The sequence below is a fragment of the Tinamus guttatus genome, unplaced genomic scaffold (assembly GCF_059628265.1).
Source record: "Tinamus guttatus ecotype Peru unplaced genomic scaffold, ASM5962826v1 Tinamus_guttatus_pri_ptg000060l, whole genome shotgun sequence".
Lineage (NCBI taxonomy): Eukaryota > Metazoa > Chordata > Aves > Tinamiformes > Tinamidae > Tinamus > Tinamus guttatus.
This window is the reverse complement of record NW_028288594.1, coordinates 1,956,974-1,978,797: the sequence shown is the minus strand read 5'-3', so window position 1 is coordinate 1,978,797 and position 21,824 is coordinate 1,956,974. Positions and strand designations below refer to the sequence as shown.

General features: G+C 34.3%; 1 protein-coding gene across 2 annotated transcripts in view; it reads right to left on the bottom strand.

The window, feature by feature from the left end:
- Window positions 1–294: 294 nt before the first annotated feature.
- The window catches only part of LOC104573473 (sodium channel protein type 2 subunit alpha), a 38,408-nt gene continuing 16,878 nt past the window's right edge, over window positions 295–21,824 (bottom strand). For both annotated transcript variants that reach the window (XM_010220671.2, XM_010220672.2), the window contains exons 16-26: window positions 21,229–21,681; window positions 14,785–14,902; window positions 13,093–13,247; window positions 11,968–12,141; window positions 10,138–10,260; window positions 9,563–9,844; window positions 6,911–6,964; window positions 6,280–6,417; window positions 2,803–2,907; window positions 2,201–2,471; window positions 295–1,836 (exon numbers count right to left, since the gene is read on the bottom strand). In XM_010220671.2, coding sequence (XP_010218973.2) covers window positions 653–1,836; window positions 2,201–2,471; window positions 2,803–2,907; window positions 6,280–6,417; window positions 6,911–6,964; window positions 9,563–9,844; window positions 10,138–10,260; window positions 11,968–12,141; window positions 13,093–13,247; window positions 14,785–14,902; window positions 21,229–21,681 — 3,057 coding nt within the window. In that variant the 3' untranslated portion in view covers window positions 295–652. The remainder of the gene's footprint in view (window positions 1,837–2,200; window positions 2,472–2,802; window positions 2,908–6,279; window positions 6,418–6,910; window positions 6,965–9,562; window positions 9,845–10,137; window positions 10,261–11,967; window positions 12,142–13,092; window positions 13,248–14,784; window positions 14,903–21,228; window positions 21,682–21,824) is intronic.

Below are 21,824 nucleotides of genomic sequence, written 5' to 3'. Positions count from 1 at the left end.
ATTGTAGACTCTCCTTGTTGCGGTTTCTGATCATTTTTTTCCTCTATACTCTGTCCTTTTGTTATCATTTGCTGATGTCAGGATCTAGTTCCTAAGGTCCAAGAATCTGGCATCTTGATTTTCATTTCTAAAACTGGCAAGCAGAAAACTATATTCATGTTACGATACTATAATATATATTCTTGACATTTGTGAACCTCTGAAAGAGCATTTATTCCCTTAGCATATGAAAATCCTAAATAACATGTGAATTAAATCTAATGAGATCATGAAAAGAAATTACAAATATAGCAGACAAATGGTAGATGAAACGTACACAGTGAACACACTTATTTCACAGAAATACAGACTTCTTATGACTGTATTCATAATTTTGCATTCCTTTCAGGGTCCTTACAATCCAATTAGAAACTGTCCTCCCCGTTACTGCCAGCTGGAAATAAAAGCTAGACTTCTGGCAATTGTTTCCTTATTACAGAGTGACTTTGACAATGAAGGCCATTGTCTTGACATAGGTACTGACTACACCAATGGGTAAATATGCAAAACATTGTCATTTCAGCATAGTCCGTCAGCAAGAATGCTATTGACAGGAATGTCATCATCTCAGGCTTGTGAACACTCTTCACCAGCAAGCTGCTTTTGTCTTCTTCTATTTTTTATTTCCTTTTCTGTCTTTCCCCCTGTCTTCTTTTTCTGATTTGTCATCTTCATATTTTTCTTTTTCTGGCTTTGTTACACTGTCGTAGGAAGGTGGAGATGTGGTGGATGGGGTCATATCTGTTTTCTCTGGACCAGAGCTTAAACTCAGTTTATCAAAAAACATATCTTTTTTGATAGGCAGATCAACTCCATCTTTGTCATACATAAATACAACTTTTTTTAATGATTTTTTAAAATGGTAACATCTATAAGCACGCTGAATAACAGTGGCAGACACCTCCTCCTGTTTTCGTTTTAGTGTGGTTGTAATAGGTTCATAGGAGGCTTTAGAAGGGTTGGCTGACATAAACCGATCTTCCATCTGTATTCTGAGGGCATCCAGCTCATCACTTTCCCCCAACACACGCTTTGTGAAAGCAAACAAGATGTCAAGGCAGTGAATTCTGTCCCCACTTACCATGGGCAGATCCATTGCAATAAGCTGGACTTTGTTTGGCTTTGGTAAACTAAGAGGAGGATCCAGGGAAGCTGCAAAATCAGAGAGCTTGCTATAGTCTATGAACTGTGTTGCATCTGGATCAAATTTCTCCCAGACCTCATAGAACATCTCAAAGTCATCCTCGCTCAAGGGCTCAGCACTTTCTTCTGTAGCAACGCCGAAGTTCTCCAGAATCACAGCAATGTACATGTTCACCACTACCAGAAATGATATGATAATGTAGCTGACAAAGAAGAAGATCCCAACGGAGGGGTTGCCGCAGTCTCCTTTCACAGAGCTGCCCGGATGAGCTTTATGTGGGTCACAGTCTGGTTCCCCACTGTTAAGAATAGGGTCTAACAAGCTATTCCAGCCAGCAGATGTGGTAATTTGGAAGAGACAGATCATGCTGTTGCCAAAGGTTTCAAAATTGAACATGTCATCTATACCAGCTTCCCTCTTGACATAGGCAAAGTTGGACATTCCAAAAATGGCATAGATAAACATGACCAGGAAGAGCAGGAGGCCAATGTTGAACAAAGCGGGAAGAGACATCATCAAAGCAAAGAGCAGAGTGCGGATGCCCTTCGCGCCCTTAATGAGACGCAGGATTCGACCTATTCTGGCAAGTCGAATGACTCTGAACAGAGTTGGGGACACAAAATACTTCTCAATCATCTCAGCTAGAAACATGCCTGTGAAGCACAAAAACATAAAAATAAAATGACAACATTTTATTACAGTTTACATTTTCCAAACCACAGAAAATGAATAAAGCATTCTATCAGTAATGCAAATTATAAATGGAGAAAGAGACAGTAAATTTTATCTCTTAAAAATAATTCTATCTTTTTTCCAGCACCTTTAGGGAAATGCCATATTAAAATTTTTATAGAATTATTAAGAAGGTTACTACTTTGAAGTAAGTTTCTCCATTCCTGAAAAAAATCAGGAGAAATGAATAAGCATTCATTCTCTAATCTAGAAAATTTGGCAGAAATACAGCTTTTAGTATATACATGTCTTACTATACTTGTTTTGAATGTAAGAGTTTCTTACCTACTATTGAGAGAATAACAACTACAAAATCAAAAATATTCCATCCAATGGTGAAGTAATAATAACGGAGTGAGAAGAGTTTGAGCACACATTCTCCAGTGAAAAGGATAACAAAGATCAGGTTAATCCAGTACAAAATATTTTCCATCATTTCATTCTGCTCATCTGTTTCTATCATCATGGTGACCATATTAAGGCAGATGAGAACCATTATGCTGATGTCAAATGCTTGTTTTGTTACAATATCAAACACCAGGGCTTGCAATTTGTTCTGGAGGAGGAAGAAAGAAGCATGTACTATTACCTTGTACAAACTGAACATTCTTTTCCTCTCTCCCACCACCCGCAAAATATACAGCCATGCAAAAGGATGAAAAAAAAAAAAAAAGGCCAAGAAAAACATTCTTCAGTAATTTTTTCTTTGTCAGCTCTAAGTCCTCCCTTCCAAAATGTCAGGTTTATATTTCTTCAAGTACTTTGATTTGAAGGGCTAAGTTTTTCTAGGCCTAAATCATCTTGAAGGAAGATATTTTTTTGATAGTTAGTCTACCACTGCAACTTGTTTCCAAATGTGGATGATACAGGAATACACACATTCTTACCGCTGGTCTAGGTATAGGTTTCTGTGGTTTTTTGGAACCCAATTTTTTCATTGCGTTGTAGTATTTCTTTTGTTCTTCTGTCATGAAAATGTCTTGACCTCCAAGGTAAAGTAATAAAAATAAAACTAATTAGAATCATTTCCCTCAAAAGATTAAATCACATTGTAGAACACAGCTTTTATGAAATACCAAAAATTATAGCAATTATACAAAAGACAGCGTATCTCAAAAGTCTATCTGGAAAAGTAAAAAGAAAACAGTAAACGGGAAAGTAAATAGAACAAATTTGAGCATTTGTTATCAACAAATTTTAAGAAATTATAGACCCAATCAAAATAAAATTCATTTACAAGTGTAGGGAAAAGCCCTACATATGTAAAAATACAAGATCTGTAGATACTTATAAATACAACACATCGTAAGCTTCACACTGTAAATCAGTCAACCATAGATTAAAAAAGACATTAATGGTAAAACAATTCAGAGTGAGCTGATAGATCCTTAAGGAGAATATATGAGGAAAGATAAGTTAATGACGTTATTTAGTTTTCAGGATGTACATTTTATCATATGAGTACAGGCACCTCCGTTCAGATACCTTTTTGCCACAGTAGTACTTCCGCAGTGCGTATGTAGCTTGATCACCCCCTACTTGTGCAAAGGGCATAAACAACCATGCGTCAACCTTTATTTTTATTTGCCTGACACTGCAATAGGACAGCACAATCTGAGTAAAAGAGCACCTGGGTTGCAATGCGTAATACACATAGGGCAATGCTCCTCAAGAACACATGTACTTTGACAAAACAGCTTCTGCCTATCTGGCATGCATTAGTTGATATGTCACTGCACGACTCCAACATAGTGTCATTTTGAAACGAGTTTAAGAGCGACAGGAGAACCAAGCTGCTCTCATTTTGTCAAATACAGTGTCAGCCTTAGTGAGAAAGTAATACTTGATGAAAGTATGTTCAGACCTTTCAGCTACAGCTATGTATTGCACAAAGATTTAGAAATCACAAGAAATCCTGCATAGCATGTTCTTTTCAAAACCCACACATTCAAGTATAATTAAATTCTCAGACAGCAAGGTATTTTGAAAGGACATTAATTTACTGATTATGGCTGAAATGTGATGCGAATCTGTGAGGAGATTTTACTCAGCTAGATTAAAACAAACAAACAAAAACAAGACCCCACCAATTATGAGAGAACCAACACTGACCTAGGATTTTCTATTGCTCCCTCACTGATGTAACAGTTATCAAGAGCACTCACCATGCAACTCACCATCTCAGTGCATTGTCCATAGAGAGAATAGCTCTCAAGATGAGATACACCCTAAATACACACCCTAGATATCTTTGAGGGGCATGATGGCTAGCAATATGACAGATAGTTATAATTTCTTCCCATAAGAATTAATGTAATAAAAGTGGGATTCACACAGGAACTAAAGAAATGGACACAATTTAACTACACAGGGACAGTACATTACAGCACAAGGTCTCTTCCAAAACATAGCCCGAACGGAGACATCTGTGTGATGTCCATACAGGAAAAGACAAGAGGAATACTGCTGCGTAGACACACGTAGCATGCCCTGACTAAAGATGTCTGTAGCTGTCAAACGAGCTTAATAGAACTTAAAACCACCTTGTTAACGAGTAAGGTCACCTTGTTACATATTGGCTGCCCAAAAACACCAATTGCAACTATATAACTTCCTTATTCTTCCTGTCCAGAAGAAAAAGAACCACTTCCCTCTTCAGACTTGGAAGTCCCTCACATGATTCCAGGGAACTGGAAACTGACGGGGGGTGAAAATGTCACCATCTTTGGATCCACAAACTCTTCCTTTCTCCTTTAGGTCTGCAGATAAGACTCAAAATATCTGAGCAAGCAATATATGAATTTATAATTCATATAATCTCTATCTCTATCAATAGATACAGCCAACCGACATATAAAGAAATTGCCTGACTCCAAGAGTTGGATCTGACAAACCATGATGAACAACCTTTATTATACTGGCCAACTCTTCTGTTTTTCCAAATGATGAAAGAGAAAAATTGAAGTGAGGAGAAAAATATATAAGGAAAAAAAAAACTGTTTATTCCACACTTGGGGAAAACATGTCTAAGAAAACTTGTCAGAAAGAATATTCGAGAGACTATTAATTCATCACCGTAAATATTCTCCCAAATAAATGAAAGAATAAATTTGTACAACTGTTTTGTTGCACACAAAACTGTGTACACATGTATACGAAACCGTGTATAAAGCTCCCTACAGAGCTTAAAGAGAAGAATAGCACTATCAAAGGAATGAAAAGTCAAAACCTCTCAAAATTCAAGAGACAAAATAATCATCAAAAGGTTTTTAAGTCTTTTATGATCTACAGATTCCAGAAAATATTTAAGCATTTTCAGTATATCATACCAACAAGCACACTTCATTAGACCTATTCAGCCACAGTTATCTGGGAAATTTACTGCCAGGTTTAGATTAATTTAACAGAACACTCTAAATAGTTTAAATAAAACAGTAACAAGAGAACATTCCAACTTTAGGGTAAGTTTCCTTCTCAGTAAGTCTATCAGTATTATTTTTTAGGATGAAGAATCCAATTTGACAGTCCAGAACAACAAACAAAGCAGCTATGTCTGCCTTGCTATTAACTAGTGTCTCACTTCCCATTCTTTCTAGCCTATAATTCCCATGCAATTGTGCTCCCAAAGTGCACAAAAAATAACACTACTGTAAGACCTTAGACTGTGTGTAGATAGCAAGTAGAATTTAATTTGTCATCATAGTCTGCATTTTAATCTATTTGAATCCTCCTGGACTTCTGACAGTCTTGGGTTCATTTGAATAATTAAAAAAGTTATGTTAAACCAGCAAACAAGAACCTACACACGAAATATTTTATCTCTTTTGCAAACTCACTAGCAACACATGAGAGTTTTCTAAACCACTCTAATCTTGCAATACAGTAAGCAACAATTCCTGGATTCGGCTTTTCTTAATTAGTCTTTTTGTAATTCATAATGCCTTCACAGTACTATCAAACATGATCTGTTTCTTAATTTTACTATTTCTAGTTTTGCATAATCTCTTCTACCCTGTCGCCTATTTCCTCACTGTAGAAATCCTCTATATTTCTCATAGAATTGTCAGAGCACTGTAAGAAGCAAAAATGAAATGATACATTACCTTCCGATGAACAGTCTGTCATGGGGGTGTGGAAGGGTGTGGAGAACACACAGATACCAGTGTAAATTCAAATTACTTCAAATGCTTTAAAAAGTAAAGACTATTATTTCACTATTTAAAATCATCAAAAATTTAATTAGTTGTTTTCTGTGCCTTTTTTTTTGTGATTACTGAGAAATTTCTGTTACTAATATTGATTCTTGCATACATTTACTGAATGACAATGAAATACTATGACAATGAAACATCAGGGATACTTATCTTCTTTTTTTGTTGGTTGAAGTTATCTATGATGACACCAATGAATAAGTTTAGAGTGAAAAATGATCCAAAGATGATAAAGGCAACAAAGTAAAGGTACATGTATAGGCTGTACTCATACTTGGGCTGTTTCCCGATCTAATTAACAAAGAAAAATGCAATACATCACCAAAAGCAGTAAAGACAATTTACAGAAGCCTGAGTACAAATAAAACCTGCACCCAGATGCACAGTAACTCCTTGACAAGAGGGCAGACTGAAAGGCAGGAAACGGCTCTTTTTGAGCATACCCTAAACTTCCCTACTCTTTGGTCCGGAAAATCTAATTAGCCTAGTTTTCTAAGGAATACAGGTGCTTAATCTATACCCTCAGTGATAAATACCTGTAAGAACTCATATTTCATTAGTTATGCTACTTGCAGATAACCCATTTAAGTATAATGATATTTTATGTAGATTCGCTGATACCAAAGAAAATTAACTTCAATATTTTATAATTTTTGATTTACACAAAAAAATCAGTATTTTACATTTTTCTTACATATATTTTTCTTTATTCCAAGTGCCACTCAAGAAGCACTACACGAATTTTGTATTTGTTTAAGCTCAGTAAAGTTGACATAGGACTTACTTCTCTAGAATCAACAGCAGCATACATGATCTCCATCCATCCTTTAAATGTTGCCTAAAAACAAACAGTTTGTTAATATTTTCTTTCAAAGCTTCAAATAAAAAGTATCCTACTATTTTATACTCATCCTCAACTACAAAACACTGTCTTCTGCACTGTATTTGCACCAACTAAAATAATGAACATTAAAAGATAGTGGCAAAATACGAGTGCATTGTTCACAAGAGAGAATTTACTGTGGAATTTAATTTATCCCTAACACTTGTAAAGAATTTCTGGGGGAAAAAAAAAAATTAATGCAAAGTCATCCAGTTCTATGCCATACGTTGAAATCGGTATCTAAGCATGAAAAAAGAGCACAATTTATAACAAAACTTTTGGTTTTAACTTCCTGACACTAAAAAGGAGATGAAGGACTTTATATACAACCAGGCAAAACAGGTTTGCATTCTTCAGAAAGAATTTGCAAATAGTCCTAAAGGAAGGTCCAGATTATAAACAGTCCCAGGAGATTTTAAGAAAACATTAAGCTTCTGTTGTAAGGATAGACAGACTTGACCACAAAAATTAAGCTAATATACATGCACTGTCTGAAGAAGGATTTTAATTCAACCATCTGTTACAACACCCATAGAAATAAACCAATATTTAGACCTGCTCCAGCAACATTTACTCTCTGAGGTCCAGAAATAGATTTGTCACATCTCTCTGAATATACCATCACATCTCTGTAAATAACATCTGTTTGTGGTTCAGGTACTGATTATGAAATTTCTCTCTTTATGACTCTATAAAGTCTACCTAAAATGCTATTCTCACTAGCAGCATTCATAGCACATGTAAAGGAGAAAATCATTAACACCATAAATGCAATTGGATTGTCTTCATATGGACATTAGTGTCAAACTATCATGACAAGTTTTCATGTAGTGAAATAGAAAAAAGTTTAAAAATCACAGGGTGTAAGTGATGTCCTGTTACAGAAGGCACACAAACCTATTTTCTAAAACTGGTAGATAATACCTACTACCTTATAAAAGATACACATTTTTGGATGAAGTTTGAAAGGTACAAATTCAACTTGAATATAGTGAAACATCCTTTACTGAACAAGCCAACACTCTTTAAGTTATCACACCCTTTTAGTTTCCACAAAGCCAAAGATTTCCAAAGTAGCTAAACTGCTAGAGTATAAAGTAGAAAAAAATTCTAAAAGTTCTAAATTTTCAAAGCTGCAGTAAATTTGCCTTTTGAATTATAGTGGCATTGAAAGGTTAACCAAGCTTTTGGACTTCAGGAGGACTGGGAAACTACTACCAACATTAAACTGGTCTATTTAACATAATAATACTTTTATCATATTACACAATGATACTATATACTATAACACTCCTATTCTGGATCTGTTTTTGCAGTTGTTTGCATAGTTCCTACGTTACGGAGTAATAAAGAAATTATATCTGCATGAGTTTGAGAAACAACACACTTGTCAGGATATTAGAAAAACTGATGTTTCCTAGGGTATGTAGCTTCTGTGTACCTAAAATGATGTTCCACAAGGTCACTTGCTTTTAACAAAATGATAAGATACTGTCTAGAATTTCAAACTTTAATAGTTTTTGACTTTTCCTGAGTAATCCCAGTTGGCAGGAGTTATGTAATATCGGTCTTCATAAGAAATTATTTTTCAAATTTAAATAATTCTTAGAAACTGCTTATCAATTACTCTCAAATAAACGGAGGCAGCTCTAATATTCCAGGAAAATATTCTTATGAGCCATGATATAACATAAGAACAAGGTATGAAGATACTTGACCCACTCAAGTGCAAGCGGCATGCAAGTGACCCACAAAAGATGTGTTACAAAAGCAGAAACACTGCAGTCCCTCTTAGGCTGATAATTTTTCCTGGAGCTATTTAGCAATAGTTACTGCTTCTGCCTGGAGTCCAACAACAAGTGGATGGTAGCCTACCTGCCTGAGAGTCTGAAAGACAGATTAATTGCCCTGTCCTTACGAGCAAAATATTTTTCCCAGAGCATTTTGTCAATTAAGCTGATTAGGAACGGATGTTCTTTTCCTATTGGCTGCACTCCACAGATGTCGCCACTAGAAGGAAACTTGTGCTTAGGATTCTGGCAAGTTCACCAGCTGTTGGTCTGGAGTGCAAACACAAGTCCCAGGTGATCTCCAAAGAAAAAAAATAGACAATAACAATGACTGGAATGCAGCCTATGGGAATAGGAGAACAGAAGACAAACTTAAAATACATTGGAAAAGAGAAAGGAAAAAAGTGCATTTTTCCTTTTCAACCTATTTTTAAATGGATAGTGGGTTCTTTTTTTTTTTTTTGAAAATCAGATGAGCTCTAGAATATATTATTTGATGATCATGCTAAAAATCTACACTTTAAAAAAATCAAGTAAATAATATAAAATTAATCCTAGCTGCATTTTATTGACTAGATTCTGTATTTCTGTAGAATTTGAAAAGGCTGTATTGACTGGGTACTTACAAAGTGCACAATCATGAAACAAAGATACTGTATCCATGTGTATATTGTAAAATAACTCTGAAGATTATGGAATCAAATTTTACTGCTACAAAGCAGTAAAAGTTAAGAAATTAATTTAGCAAAATATATACACTTACTACTTGAAGCAGAGAAAGATAGCCAACTGCAACATTATCAAAATTTACTTTCACGTTTCTCCACTGGATCTCCTTAGCATCATTCCTAAGATTTTCACAAGCAGTCTCATTATCGATTGTCTCTGGTAGGAGCATCTCACCACTTGTGGTGTTAACACAGTAAAAGAACTTGCCAGCAAACAAATTTACTCCCATGATGCTGAAAATTAGCCAGAATGTAAGACAGACCAGAAGTACATTCATAATGGATGGGATTGCTCCAGTAAGAGCATTTACAACCACCTAGTAAGCAAACACACAGACAAAATTAAAGAACAATATGTATCAGTAATCAAATATTTTTATAAATAAAGCAAAATATTTAATGCAAAGCATAAGTACAAATAAAATGTTGCATTTAAAAAGCCAAATTAATTTCTTTAAAAATACCAATACAAAAGTAATACAAGCAAACGTGATACTAACTGCCTTGATAATAGCAATGCAATTCAATGCTCCTGCATAGTTTTATAATTCATTAGGCATATTTTTATATATTTATTTCACAAATTATTGCAGTTTCCTTTTTTTCTTACCCTCATGCCTTCAAAGCGTGACAAAGCTCTCAGAGGTCTCAAAGCTCGTAACGTTCGGAGAGATTTAATTGCACCGAGTTCTGAGAAACAAAGGGCATTCGCTATTAAGCTAACCAAGGAGACCTAGCAGAAAACAGACGAGCAGTTTTTAATACAAAATATATATTATAAAATATAAATGTAATTACTTCAAATTCAAGAAAACTTGAATATGGACATTAGAAAAAAATTACAGTGAATTCCAAGGTTCTAAGGAGAACACATAAAACAAGAAGTTAAAAAGGAACAGGAAGTTGTTTGCAAATTTCTGAACAGTTTAAACAAGAAGAGATCTGAATCACTGGAACTTTCATCAGAGATATACACTGTGTGTGAAATGTTAGTTAAAAGAATGCAGCAAATACCTGTGCAAAACACATCATATTTTTCTCTGGTACTATTGTTTGGTTCCTATTATATGAAACAATACTCTTTCTTATGAAAAGAACTAAAATGCTTAATGATTTTTTTACCATCACATGCAGTAATCTGTGGCAGGTTATTAAAACAGCTAAACATTAAAATACAATGAAGTGCATCATTATATATCATATAAATGAAGAAATACATTGCAAAGGAATAAATTGATTCCTTTTGCATTTATATTGCTACAGTATTAGTTGAAGAGCAGCTGAACCAAAAAAAAAAAAAAAAAGAAACTATTACAAGGGAATAAGAGTAAATCCACAGCATTTTTAATGAATACATAGTTTTGCTCTTCTGCTTCAAATGTTACATAAAAGTATTTTCAGTCAAGCAGCAAAATCAAAAAAGATTTGACCCTAGTTGCAAAAGGTAAATGGTTAGGTGCAAGTCTATAGCTGCCTGGCTGCTGCATTAACTAAACTTTGCAGTGAATGCAAATGTAAGGGTGAATCACTTAGATTCAGCATTTGCAAAATACATTTTGAAAATTCTCATATCCATCCCTGCCCATTTGTAGATTTTGTCCTCTAATCTCTGTACAAAGAAAAAACTCTTTAGTAACACAGCCTGACATCATGCAATACCACTAATTTCTGTAATGTCTTCGAAGCCCAAATAAGTCTGTTTCCTGAACAACATTTTTTATCTCTTTTAAGGCCTTCCGAATCCAGAGGAGCAACAAAGCCTTTCTCTGTGATCATTGACAGAGCCAAACAAAACCAAAAGAACTTTAGCTTCCAAAAAAGAAGCTATAGAAAGACTATAGAAGCTATATAAAATTTCATGAAAAACAAAGAGTTGCCCTGAAATTAGCCTTGCAGTTAAGCATACAGTGAGTGCCATCACTCTTTCTTCCTTTTTACTTTCCTTTTTCTGTTTTTCCATCCCTTCTGCTCACTTTGGTTGCCACCTGGCTCCTGATATCCAGATACCAATTCTCCTCTGCAGTTCCTTGCAAATGAATCATTAAGCTCAGCTTCCGTTGTTCCTCCCTAACCCCATGTGATTACTTAATCCTTCGTCTCCTTTCTATTCCTCTCTGTCACCAAATCCAGAAGACTGCATTGCAATCCGCATTGCACATCCCTCCTTTACAGCTGACACATCTCACTCACTGGATGAGAGCCAGTGGAGTAAAACACAGATAGAAGACATGGAGTTAAAGATAACATACATATAAAGGCAGAGGTAGTTATTCCTTAGTAGCTACAATTTAACTGTATGTAATTCTCTGTTATTTTAACCCAAGTTTATATTCTCCACTGTTTATACATATATCATATTGGAGTAACTCAAAATGACCTGATTAAAAATAGATACAGAAGAAAAAGTAGAAATAGGCTACTTGGAGTGTAGAGTACATACATCAACAATTAGGAAGTCCAACCAGCACCAAGCATTAGTGAAATAAGTTTGAAAACCATAGGCCACCCATTTTAGAACCATTTCCAGAATAAAGACGTAAGTGAAGATTTTATCAGCATATTCCAGTATGACCTTGATAGTCTTGCGCTGTTCAATATATATGTCTTCAAAGGCCTGTGAAAAATAGGTGGCATAAGTCAAATATTTGACTAACTTCACACACTAAAATTAAATCATAGGAAGGAAAGAAAAAAAACAAGCAAAGATAAATCACTTTCCACGTTAGATGTTTCACCTTTATAATGTATTTTTTCAGAGTTTTTGAATTAATTATCTGAAGATAGGATTACAAAATATTAATGGGACTAGTCCACACAGAATTAACAACCTATCACTCTCAAATAACCCAATCTTAACTTGGCGGGAATGCAGTCTGATAATGGTAATGAATTCAGCTAACAAAAGTGAGTAAGGAGCTAAGGTGACTACACACAGGGTTGCTGCTGACTTCCTTAACCTTTGAAGGACAGCACTTAAGCAATACCACACTGAATATTAAAGCAGAATATTACATGAAAATAAGATACACTACTGGATAAAGTAACTGCTAACACATACAGTTATCTTAGTTAATACAAATAAAGTGATTTGAAATAAAATTTATTTATATTCTAAGGCATAGCAAATAAATGTTTATTTAACTTATGTCCTGTACCTGAATGTTGTACAATAGACTCATGAAACCTACACTAGGAACATCAACATCAACTTTTCAAGAAAAATGAACTATAAGGAAAGGGGTGATTCCAGTTAATTCATACAGTTAATTTTGCATGTTGCAGTAATTATTTAAACAACATTTTAAATCTAGTCCTCTTCCTAAACTCCCTCACACACACATATCACCTCATATTGATCAAAAACTGATCTGCAGAAAGTAATTTGATATCTAAACTTTCATGACTATTTTATATGCACTACCTAGAATATTCTCTGAACTTAGTTCAAGGTTTCTTTCAAACCAACACTGTAAATGTTTCCTAAAGAACACAGATAGGCTATAATCGTATCTTTGATAAAATGATTTTTAAAGGTACTGTTTCTATAAGTGTATGCTCTGCTTACCAGAGCACCACTGCTGAGGAGAATCATGAAGACAATGAATGTTTCAAACCAGTTGTGTTCTACTATTCTGTAGCAGGTTTTTCGGAAGTTCCACCAGATTTTTCCTGTGGTACTTTCTACGCTAACTTCACAGCATTTAAACTTCTGTACACAGCCTAAAAATAAAAAATAAAATAAAAAAAAAAAACAAGTCACTGTGTTAGAACGTTCACCATTCCAAATACTAAATGTTAAGTAGCTCTTGTTTTATGAGTGAGATTACAGTTAGAGTACAATGTTATCTGAAAACAGTAACAGAGAAAAACTTCTCCATGTGGTGCTGATTCATGGTAACCATGCACAGAGTTCAGGTCCACCTTGGAGAGCTCTCTGTATCGCTATGAGGACTCCAAGATCTACCACCTGCAAGCCTTTCAGTCTCTAGGACAGCCCAAGAGCCACAGCATTCACCTAGTAACACTCTCCTTGTTCATTCAAAATTGATTAATCACAAGGAAACATAACAAAATTTAAATGATGATAATGAATCCCAAACGCAACAATCGGGTGAGTGTTACTGAGTTTGCCTCTTACACGTTACACTGTCTTTCATCAGCTAAGATAAAAATACTATCGCTGTGACGAAGAACATGATTTATTGCACCTTCAACTACTCAAAACGCCTAGAAAACTGAAAAATCAATCCCATGCCCAAAAATAATAGGCATCGCACATTGTAAGGATAAGGAAGAATCCCAATATTATATGAAATTACTCAGAAGTGTAAAATCCTGATCAAGTGCTTGAAAACAACACCATATTCTTAAACAATTTTTATTTTTAAAAATGAAACACATAAGAATTTTTCTGAGGATAAGAGGCCTACTCTCGAAGGCATCTTCGTAACACTAAGGAAAAAGCAAGGCTGAAAAATGAGAGGTGTAGGAGAGTTAATCTTGGATCATTTCTTTTTTGAGCATTTTTCTGTTAATCGTTACTTAAAAGATAAAATCTGTGATAATATAAAAATGGAAAACATTCCTATACTGTAGTTCTCCAAAAGAAGACATATATGCAAAGCTAAAATTAATGAAATCTCAATGCACTCAAGTATATAGTTGAACTTCTACTGGCATACACATGTAGAATCCCCTTTAACCTATTTAACTCTATTTGTGGCATCCCACATTATATTTATGCACCCTCCCCTCCCAAATATTATCACGTGAATGTCAAGATAATCCATTTGTTGCTTCCTGAGATCCGAGCCATTCCCTTGATTGCTTTCTAATGCTACCGGGTGACAACGGGTAATCATGAGTCTGATTTAAGCTTCTCAACTAGGTGGTTCCATTTAAGTGGAGTGAACCTGGTCTAGGGCTTAATCTCGCAGATTTCACTATTGAGACCATCTCATTTAAATCAACAGAATTACTGATCACTGTGAAAATGCTTATGGAATAATATCTGGCATTTTTTCAAATACTCTAAATTAACACATACAGACACATTTAAATTTGTATCACACAAATGACTGGATTTCAGTACGGGCAAATTAAACATAACCTAGGAACTGACAGTCTCAGAGCTAAGACTGCTGCAGCAAATAGCTTCTCTGAAGCTTAGCTTAATTTATACATTGTCAATGCTTGTTGCAGACACAAAAGTAACTGTTAATCCCAAACTTTCTTTCCATACCTCTGTAAAACATACCTTCTGTAAAACATGCCTGTGGCTCTAGGGCTTGTTCTAGCTCAGTCTCTGCTTTTTCTTCTCCAAAGAGAGTTAAATTAACTGTACTTCCTTCAGATGAGCTAGAAAAATTTAGCTTCTGAAAATAAAATTCCATAATAATAGTTTACTTGACTGATACTTACATGATTAAAAATGGAATTAACATTAAGCATGCAACAGTTTGTGCAAAAAACAACAAAGAACAGTACTTTTTGCCAAGAGCACACAAACATCCACATACTGCAGTCAATGCTGTTGAAATGTGCATAAATCTTCCATTCTCTGTCCGTGATTGGAAAGTGTATCATGTAATCTTTTTCAAAGAATTCCAGAATTTTTCAAGTAACTGTAGTACAGCATTATCATTTTTTCAAAACTATTATCAAGTGGACTTTCTAAAATAATCTATTTCTTTTGTATTCTGCTACTATTTACTTAATACACTTTTCTCTTACTGCAATCTAAACCAGTATCTATTAAAACTTCACTCCAAGATGACACAAGTTACCAACGCCTTTCGCTATAATTTTCTCCTCGACCTTAAGACAGAATAACCTGACAGATAAAAGTACTTTGAGATTTGAACTATAAAGATAATCTGTCCCAGAGAGAAACATATAGTAGACGTTCAAGAATTAGTTTTAATTGTGCCAGCTTTTCATAACATAAAAATAAGACTTAATAGTTTGTTTTCACTGCCATTTTAAATGTCAGATTGATGTGAGTTAACTAGCATATATTCTAGCATTTATGACCATTTTTACTGTAAGATTGAGTACTTGGGTTTTTTTTTTTCTTTATTATGCTGTAAGTCATGCCAAAATATTAGGCAATATTCCTCAAAGAAAAAGAAGTATTTAGGTATGTGATCTAAAAAGGGATTGCTTGATTGAAAAATACTAAAGAAAAACTGTAAGTATTATAGGAAAGCTCATATGTGAGAAATTATTAAAATAAAATTTCACTCAATTTCAATCAATACATTTTTAAAACAAATTAACTTGGGAAAATAACATCCCCGCAACATGAAAGATCAGAGTAGAAAACTGTATGGTAAAATCAGACATAAAATAGCAAGGTTACATATTTCAATCCTTAGTTTTAAACCTGTCAACTCATAATTTTCATTATCATATAGACATCTTTTATGCTTTTTCATATTGAATTTTGTAGCAGAAAAAAAGTATGATAAATACATTTCAACTGGCATTAATTTGCATTCACTTTTTTATGCATAGTTATGTTACATTACACATTCTGAAACTACTCATTACTCTGGTACACATACATGTACAGTCAACTAACAGAAAAAAAAATAAAATTAGATAAACTATATAATAAAACATATATTAGTATATGAAGAAGTCTGGTTTTTTTTTGTTCTGCAATCTGCATATGTCTTGCAAAAATTAGGTTCTAGAGATTTTAAAGCAAGACTGTTGTGTATTGTACACTTAATCAGAGTATGAGTACCAAACTAAGCCAAAGTAGTTCTGGTTATAGCATTCTCTGATGTTTTACAATGTTATTACCAAAAAGTATATAACATCAGTAATGGATTCACTGACACATGAATAAATGTGTAGGAAATGATGTAAGCATACATTGTAAAACAGCTCCCTTTTTATAGAGTTAGTATCATTTTCATGAATTTAGCAAGACTTTCATGATTCAGAAATACTTAAAAGACATAAGAGCAGACAAGTCAGAGGCACCATTCAATTAAATTCTATTTAGAATTTGATTGTGAAATGTAAAGGGAAAAAATCATTTTAGGTATTAAATTTATTTTTTTTTTTTTGCTATGTTGACAAAAGAAGGTAGAAATAATTTAGTAAGAGAATGTGTTCTACATCAAATTTTATTAGAAAGCGATTAAAGGACATTTCCAACTTTGCTGTTACATTAGAAACGGAGTACCTGGAATAATATCTCCAAGTTATGCATATTTATGTAAATGGCTCTTCTCATTTCTAGTAGAATAATTTTTAAAATATCCATATGCAGAGCAAACATCTTTTCCTATGGACTATATCTACTGAACCTGAAGATACCACTATATATTTACGTCACTTTACTAATATGCTGCTTTCATCATTCCAAGACAATCTGTATATATAAATACATACATACATATATGTGTATATATCCATACACATACCCACAGAAATTTATGTGTGTATATATATACATATATATATTTACACAAAGAGAGTGCGCACAAAATGCTACAGCAGCGGTAGGTAAACTGACTTTATGCATTTATGGACTATAAAACAAATCAGTAATAATTAGCAATTTAAAATATATATATTTTTAGGAGTAAAGAAACTTTGTATTATGTGACTTCAAGTTGCCTGGGTCCTTGGAACTGTAAGTTAATTAGTAGTATTAGTACTGTGAACAGATTATGTAAATTCAACTGAAAAAAATGCAGACTTAATACTGCTCATCCTTAAAAAAAATGATGAACACTCACAAATGAAACAGAAACTGGAAAGAATCAGTGTGCCTAGGACATCAAGGCAAATATCTCATTTAATAAGTGGTAGAAGAATCAGATATTGCAAAGTTTAGTTAAAATGGGTAGTTGTCATGATTCTAGAAGGCAGATCAGAGGCTCTTTAAATTGTCCAATTTAGACAAGGAGAGATGGTCCCATTCCCTCCTCCTTCTGGGCTTGTCTTGAAGAGTGGCACATTTAATTAAACATCAGTAGTCTTTCTGGGGAGGTGCTTCCTTTTTTATGTGAAAGCCTCCTGCTAAAATTAAAATCTTAAACTAAGATTTAAATTGCTAAAATTAATTTTTTTAAAAAAAATCTACCAGAGCACTGTGTATGGAGAAGTCTCCTGGCTGGTTTTAATTAAAAATTCAGTTAGTTTCTTTCCTATATACAAAGTTTGCAGGGATCTAACTGATTTTGTGAACCATTCCAGTAATAAAAGCTTTAAGAAAGAAAAAAGAAAGAAATTATATCTGAAAAAGGAATGGCCCAATGATCCTTAAATGGCAAACAGCAATATACCCATTTATTCAGAAGAGATGATTGGACATGGGGAACACATGGTTTGGAGGAATTGCATTATTTCTTTGGTTATGGAGATCCAGAGTTTACAGTTTTGGAAGGCTACTAGTTGTTGTTTTGTCTTTTGAACAATAACTTTTTAAATTTAATCTTATCTCTGATTTTTCTAATTTTATTTCTGTTTTAGCATCTTGATTTTATATTGTCTTAAAATAACATCATTAATTTAGACACTTAAAATTTTTGCTTGGAATTACATTTTATGTCTTCCTTCTACATAATCAATAGGACTAAATTCATGAAGAAACATATATTGCTGATGAAGAGTAAAACTGATACAGATGCTTTCCTAACTTCTGGTCTTATTGACACACACTAACTTCATGCTTTGAATATAGCTAAAATACTATTCCTTAATGAAAGCAAAAGGACTATGCATATGTATAAAAAAAAGGTATGTTTGATTGTTGCCAGGAGTGTAATCTTTCATCCCATATTTTAACTTCTCTTATATGATAAAGATGGAATTAAAAGGATTAAAATATTATGAAGAAATATGAAAATTCCTATTGAAAATACAAAATATTTTAACATACACATTTTTGTAATATTAAGATATGAATAGGCATTGTTCAAATGAGCATGATCAGAAAATGTTTATAATCACATGGCAGCTATAACCACGGTACAACAGATGAACAGAAAAATTCAATTAAATCTTCGTATTTTCATAAAATCATAGGCTGTTAATCTGTCTTAAACTTGAACAGCCTTGACACTTGATAATTCAGTTAACCATAACTAAAAACTACAGAGCATGCAGTTTATGCTATAGAAGTACAGAAAATGCCAAAGATGTAACAAAGAAACATGTTCCGGTTGCCCCCAACCATGCTGTGATGTGAGTCATGGGACTCAGCTTACAAAACAGCTGTGCATGTTTCCACTACATTACAATGGATGGGGAAAAATATACTGTAGCTGAGTAGCATGCAGGCCAGTCCATTTAAAAAGTGATCATATACATATGATTTGGTTAGATAACCTGTGTAAACGTGCTGACATGTTGCTTTGCCTGGTTAAAAAGCACCAGAGCTGCATTCTTGACTGATCCAGCTTGATTTTACTCCTGTGAGAAGAATTGTACGTAATGAAGTTCGAAACATTGTACCCGCTCTAGGTTGTTTGAATTCTGGAAACAGCAGAAGTTGGATTCCTACTTATTAAAAAAAAAAAATCTAGATACTTAGCACATTTGCAAAACATAAAATTTATAGCTGTTGATTAGAGACTTAAGCATATCCAAAGACATACTGAAAGAGATAAAATTAGCAGAGTATCTGAGGCTTATAGATGTGTATTGGATTGGGCCTGAACATAAAAAATGACAGACTACTCACACTATGTATATTACAGGTTTAAGAGTCCTCTTAATAGTAGTAATTGAACCTTTAAAAAAACAGAAACAAATTTATCTTTGCACTTCATATTCAAGGCTGTCTCTAGTCTTTACTGGAGGCTATGTAAAAAGCAACATCCATGCTGAGTGACAATCCTGTAATGCTCTGAAGTACTTAACATCTATCTTGTATCAATCTTCTGGTACAAATCTCATCCACACTGCTCACCAATGACTTCTCGAAGATCACCAGAGTGCAGTTATTTAACACCTTCAACACAGCCTATCCCACTCTAAAGGCAAAGCTGCAAGGAAGAGGTGAAACTAAACACGTATATGCTCTGATGACCTGTGACTGACAAGGTTTTCATTTTTCAGACAGATCTTGGACAAAAAAAAGCAATTCCTTACTGACCACAAACTCCTGCACGTGAAATAGTTTTATGTTTTCAATTTACCTATCTCCTATTTGTCTTTTAACTATGCAAATCTTTAGCCACTTCACAATGGAGTGAGTTAAAAGAAGCCACAGATAGTTTTACAATTCAACCCAACCGATGTTCATGTTTCATATCAAATATCAGAATTAATGAAGTATAGATTATTTTACAATAAATAGTTGGGTAACAGGGTGAATAAGTATCTTCAATGGCTACATATTTTTTCCTGTGTAACAGCTAGATTTAACATAGTTACCACAGCAAAAGTGAATTGCTTGGAATCATCACGTATTCCTTCCACAAATCCAAGTTTTATTCAAACATGCTAACAAGAAGGCCAGTAGTTTTTATTTACATTAATAATAAACAAAAGATATAGCAGCTAGTGAGCAGGAACTATATAGCTTCCTAAAGAAGAGCAGTTACTACTTTAAAGCATTTTATGAATATTTATTGATATTTTTCATTGTTTTTGAAAAGCCTTTTGGTAATCTAAGGTCTTCTCAACTAGTAGGTGAAGATAATGCAGAGGACCTCCAGAAAAGGAGGGAAGCAGAAAGGGAAGATCAAGTTTCAGTTAACAAGCTATTCAAATAGCAAATTATTATTATTATTCTGCATCCTACAGTAAAAGAAATGCCTAAAAATCATCTTACTACATCTTCCAAATATAAATTTAATCAAAGCACATCTTGCTACAACAAGCATGTTTCTGTAACTTGGAAACAATACCGGCAGCTTCCTAGTCTTTTAGGTACGTTAGTGATGCCAATTCATTGCTGGTTCCAAAAAGCAAGCAAAACCGCCCAAAACAAGGCAGGTGGTAGAGGGCTCCTGCAGAGGGGGTCGCCCTCAGCACCTGCAGCTGCCAGGGAGGTTGATGCTCGGTCCCTGCTGCCACTGCCCCACGGGTGGCACTGGAGCCACTGCCCGGAGCTCGAGCAGCCTCCCTCAGGAGCCTACAGCATCCTGACCTGGCTGCCCTCCTCGGGCTGCTGCTTCTGCCAAGTGTCTATTTTCCTAAACCAGGCAGTTGAATTCGGAGTGAGTGGTTCAAAACTCCTAGAAGCAAGCAAGCAGTCAGCATTTCTCATTCAGAAACTCTATTTTTCTAATTCATTTAGAATTAGAAAATCTGCTTATCTGTCTCATCTGTCCACGGTTTATTTTTAATAGCACTTTACTTTCACCCTGACTTTACAGAAATTTAATTAAATACTAGAATATTTTCTCTTTTCAGGATGCAGATCTTTTATTTAGGAGCATTCTGCATATATAGACATATAAATTAATCTATCCAAATAAAAAACATGAAAAAGCTAGTTTTGAAAAATTCTTTTATAATTTTTTTATATACCTTTTTTATAATGCTGCCTTTCCCAATCTCTTCCACTCCACTTTCACACTTCAGACTTCATTTACTCACAGCCCACTCCAGCAATCTCAAATCACACACACTTTCTATTTCTAAGCAAGAAAAGCTATACTATGAAAAAAATACAATCGATATATGACAGATCATAACAATTAGTACAAATGAACATATTGAAACCTACCTCCTTGCTTTCCTCCAGATCTGACTCACTGCTAAACTCTTCTGTATTTAGATGTTCAAAATCAGATTCTCCAACAGCTATTGGTACCGTAACAGTAAGACTTGGGTTGTTTATGAATGACGTATAATCACTGCCACCTACAACACTGCTGGTTCCATTCTCTTTTTTGTGGTAATTCTGATCTTTCTTTATTTCAGCGATGGTACGGTTGGAAATGCAATGGGCTCTCTTATCGTTCAGCTGATCTGTTGCTTTACTTTCGTTTACAACAGCTTGTTTCCCCCTACAAGATTTCTGGACACATTCAGCTGCTTTTCTCTTCATATAATCTATTCCCTTCTGAATTCTTGCCACAGCAATCTGTAAGTTATGAATTTCATTATCATCCTCTGTAGCAGAAAGGCTGTCTGAACTAAATGAACTCAGCAGCAATGCCAGAAAAAGGTTCAATACCTAAAAACAAAGACAACACAGTTGGATTTTTTTCTGCAAATTAGGGTGAGAAAGCTCTTATCTTATGCTAGCAGGTAACCTCTGTCTGGGGAGCATACTTCTTGTGGCTCTTTTACTATTCTTGCTAAGAGAAGTCTGCAAGA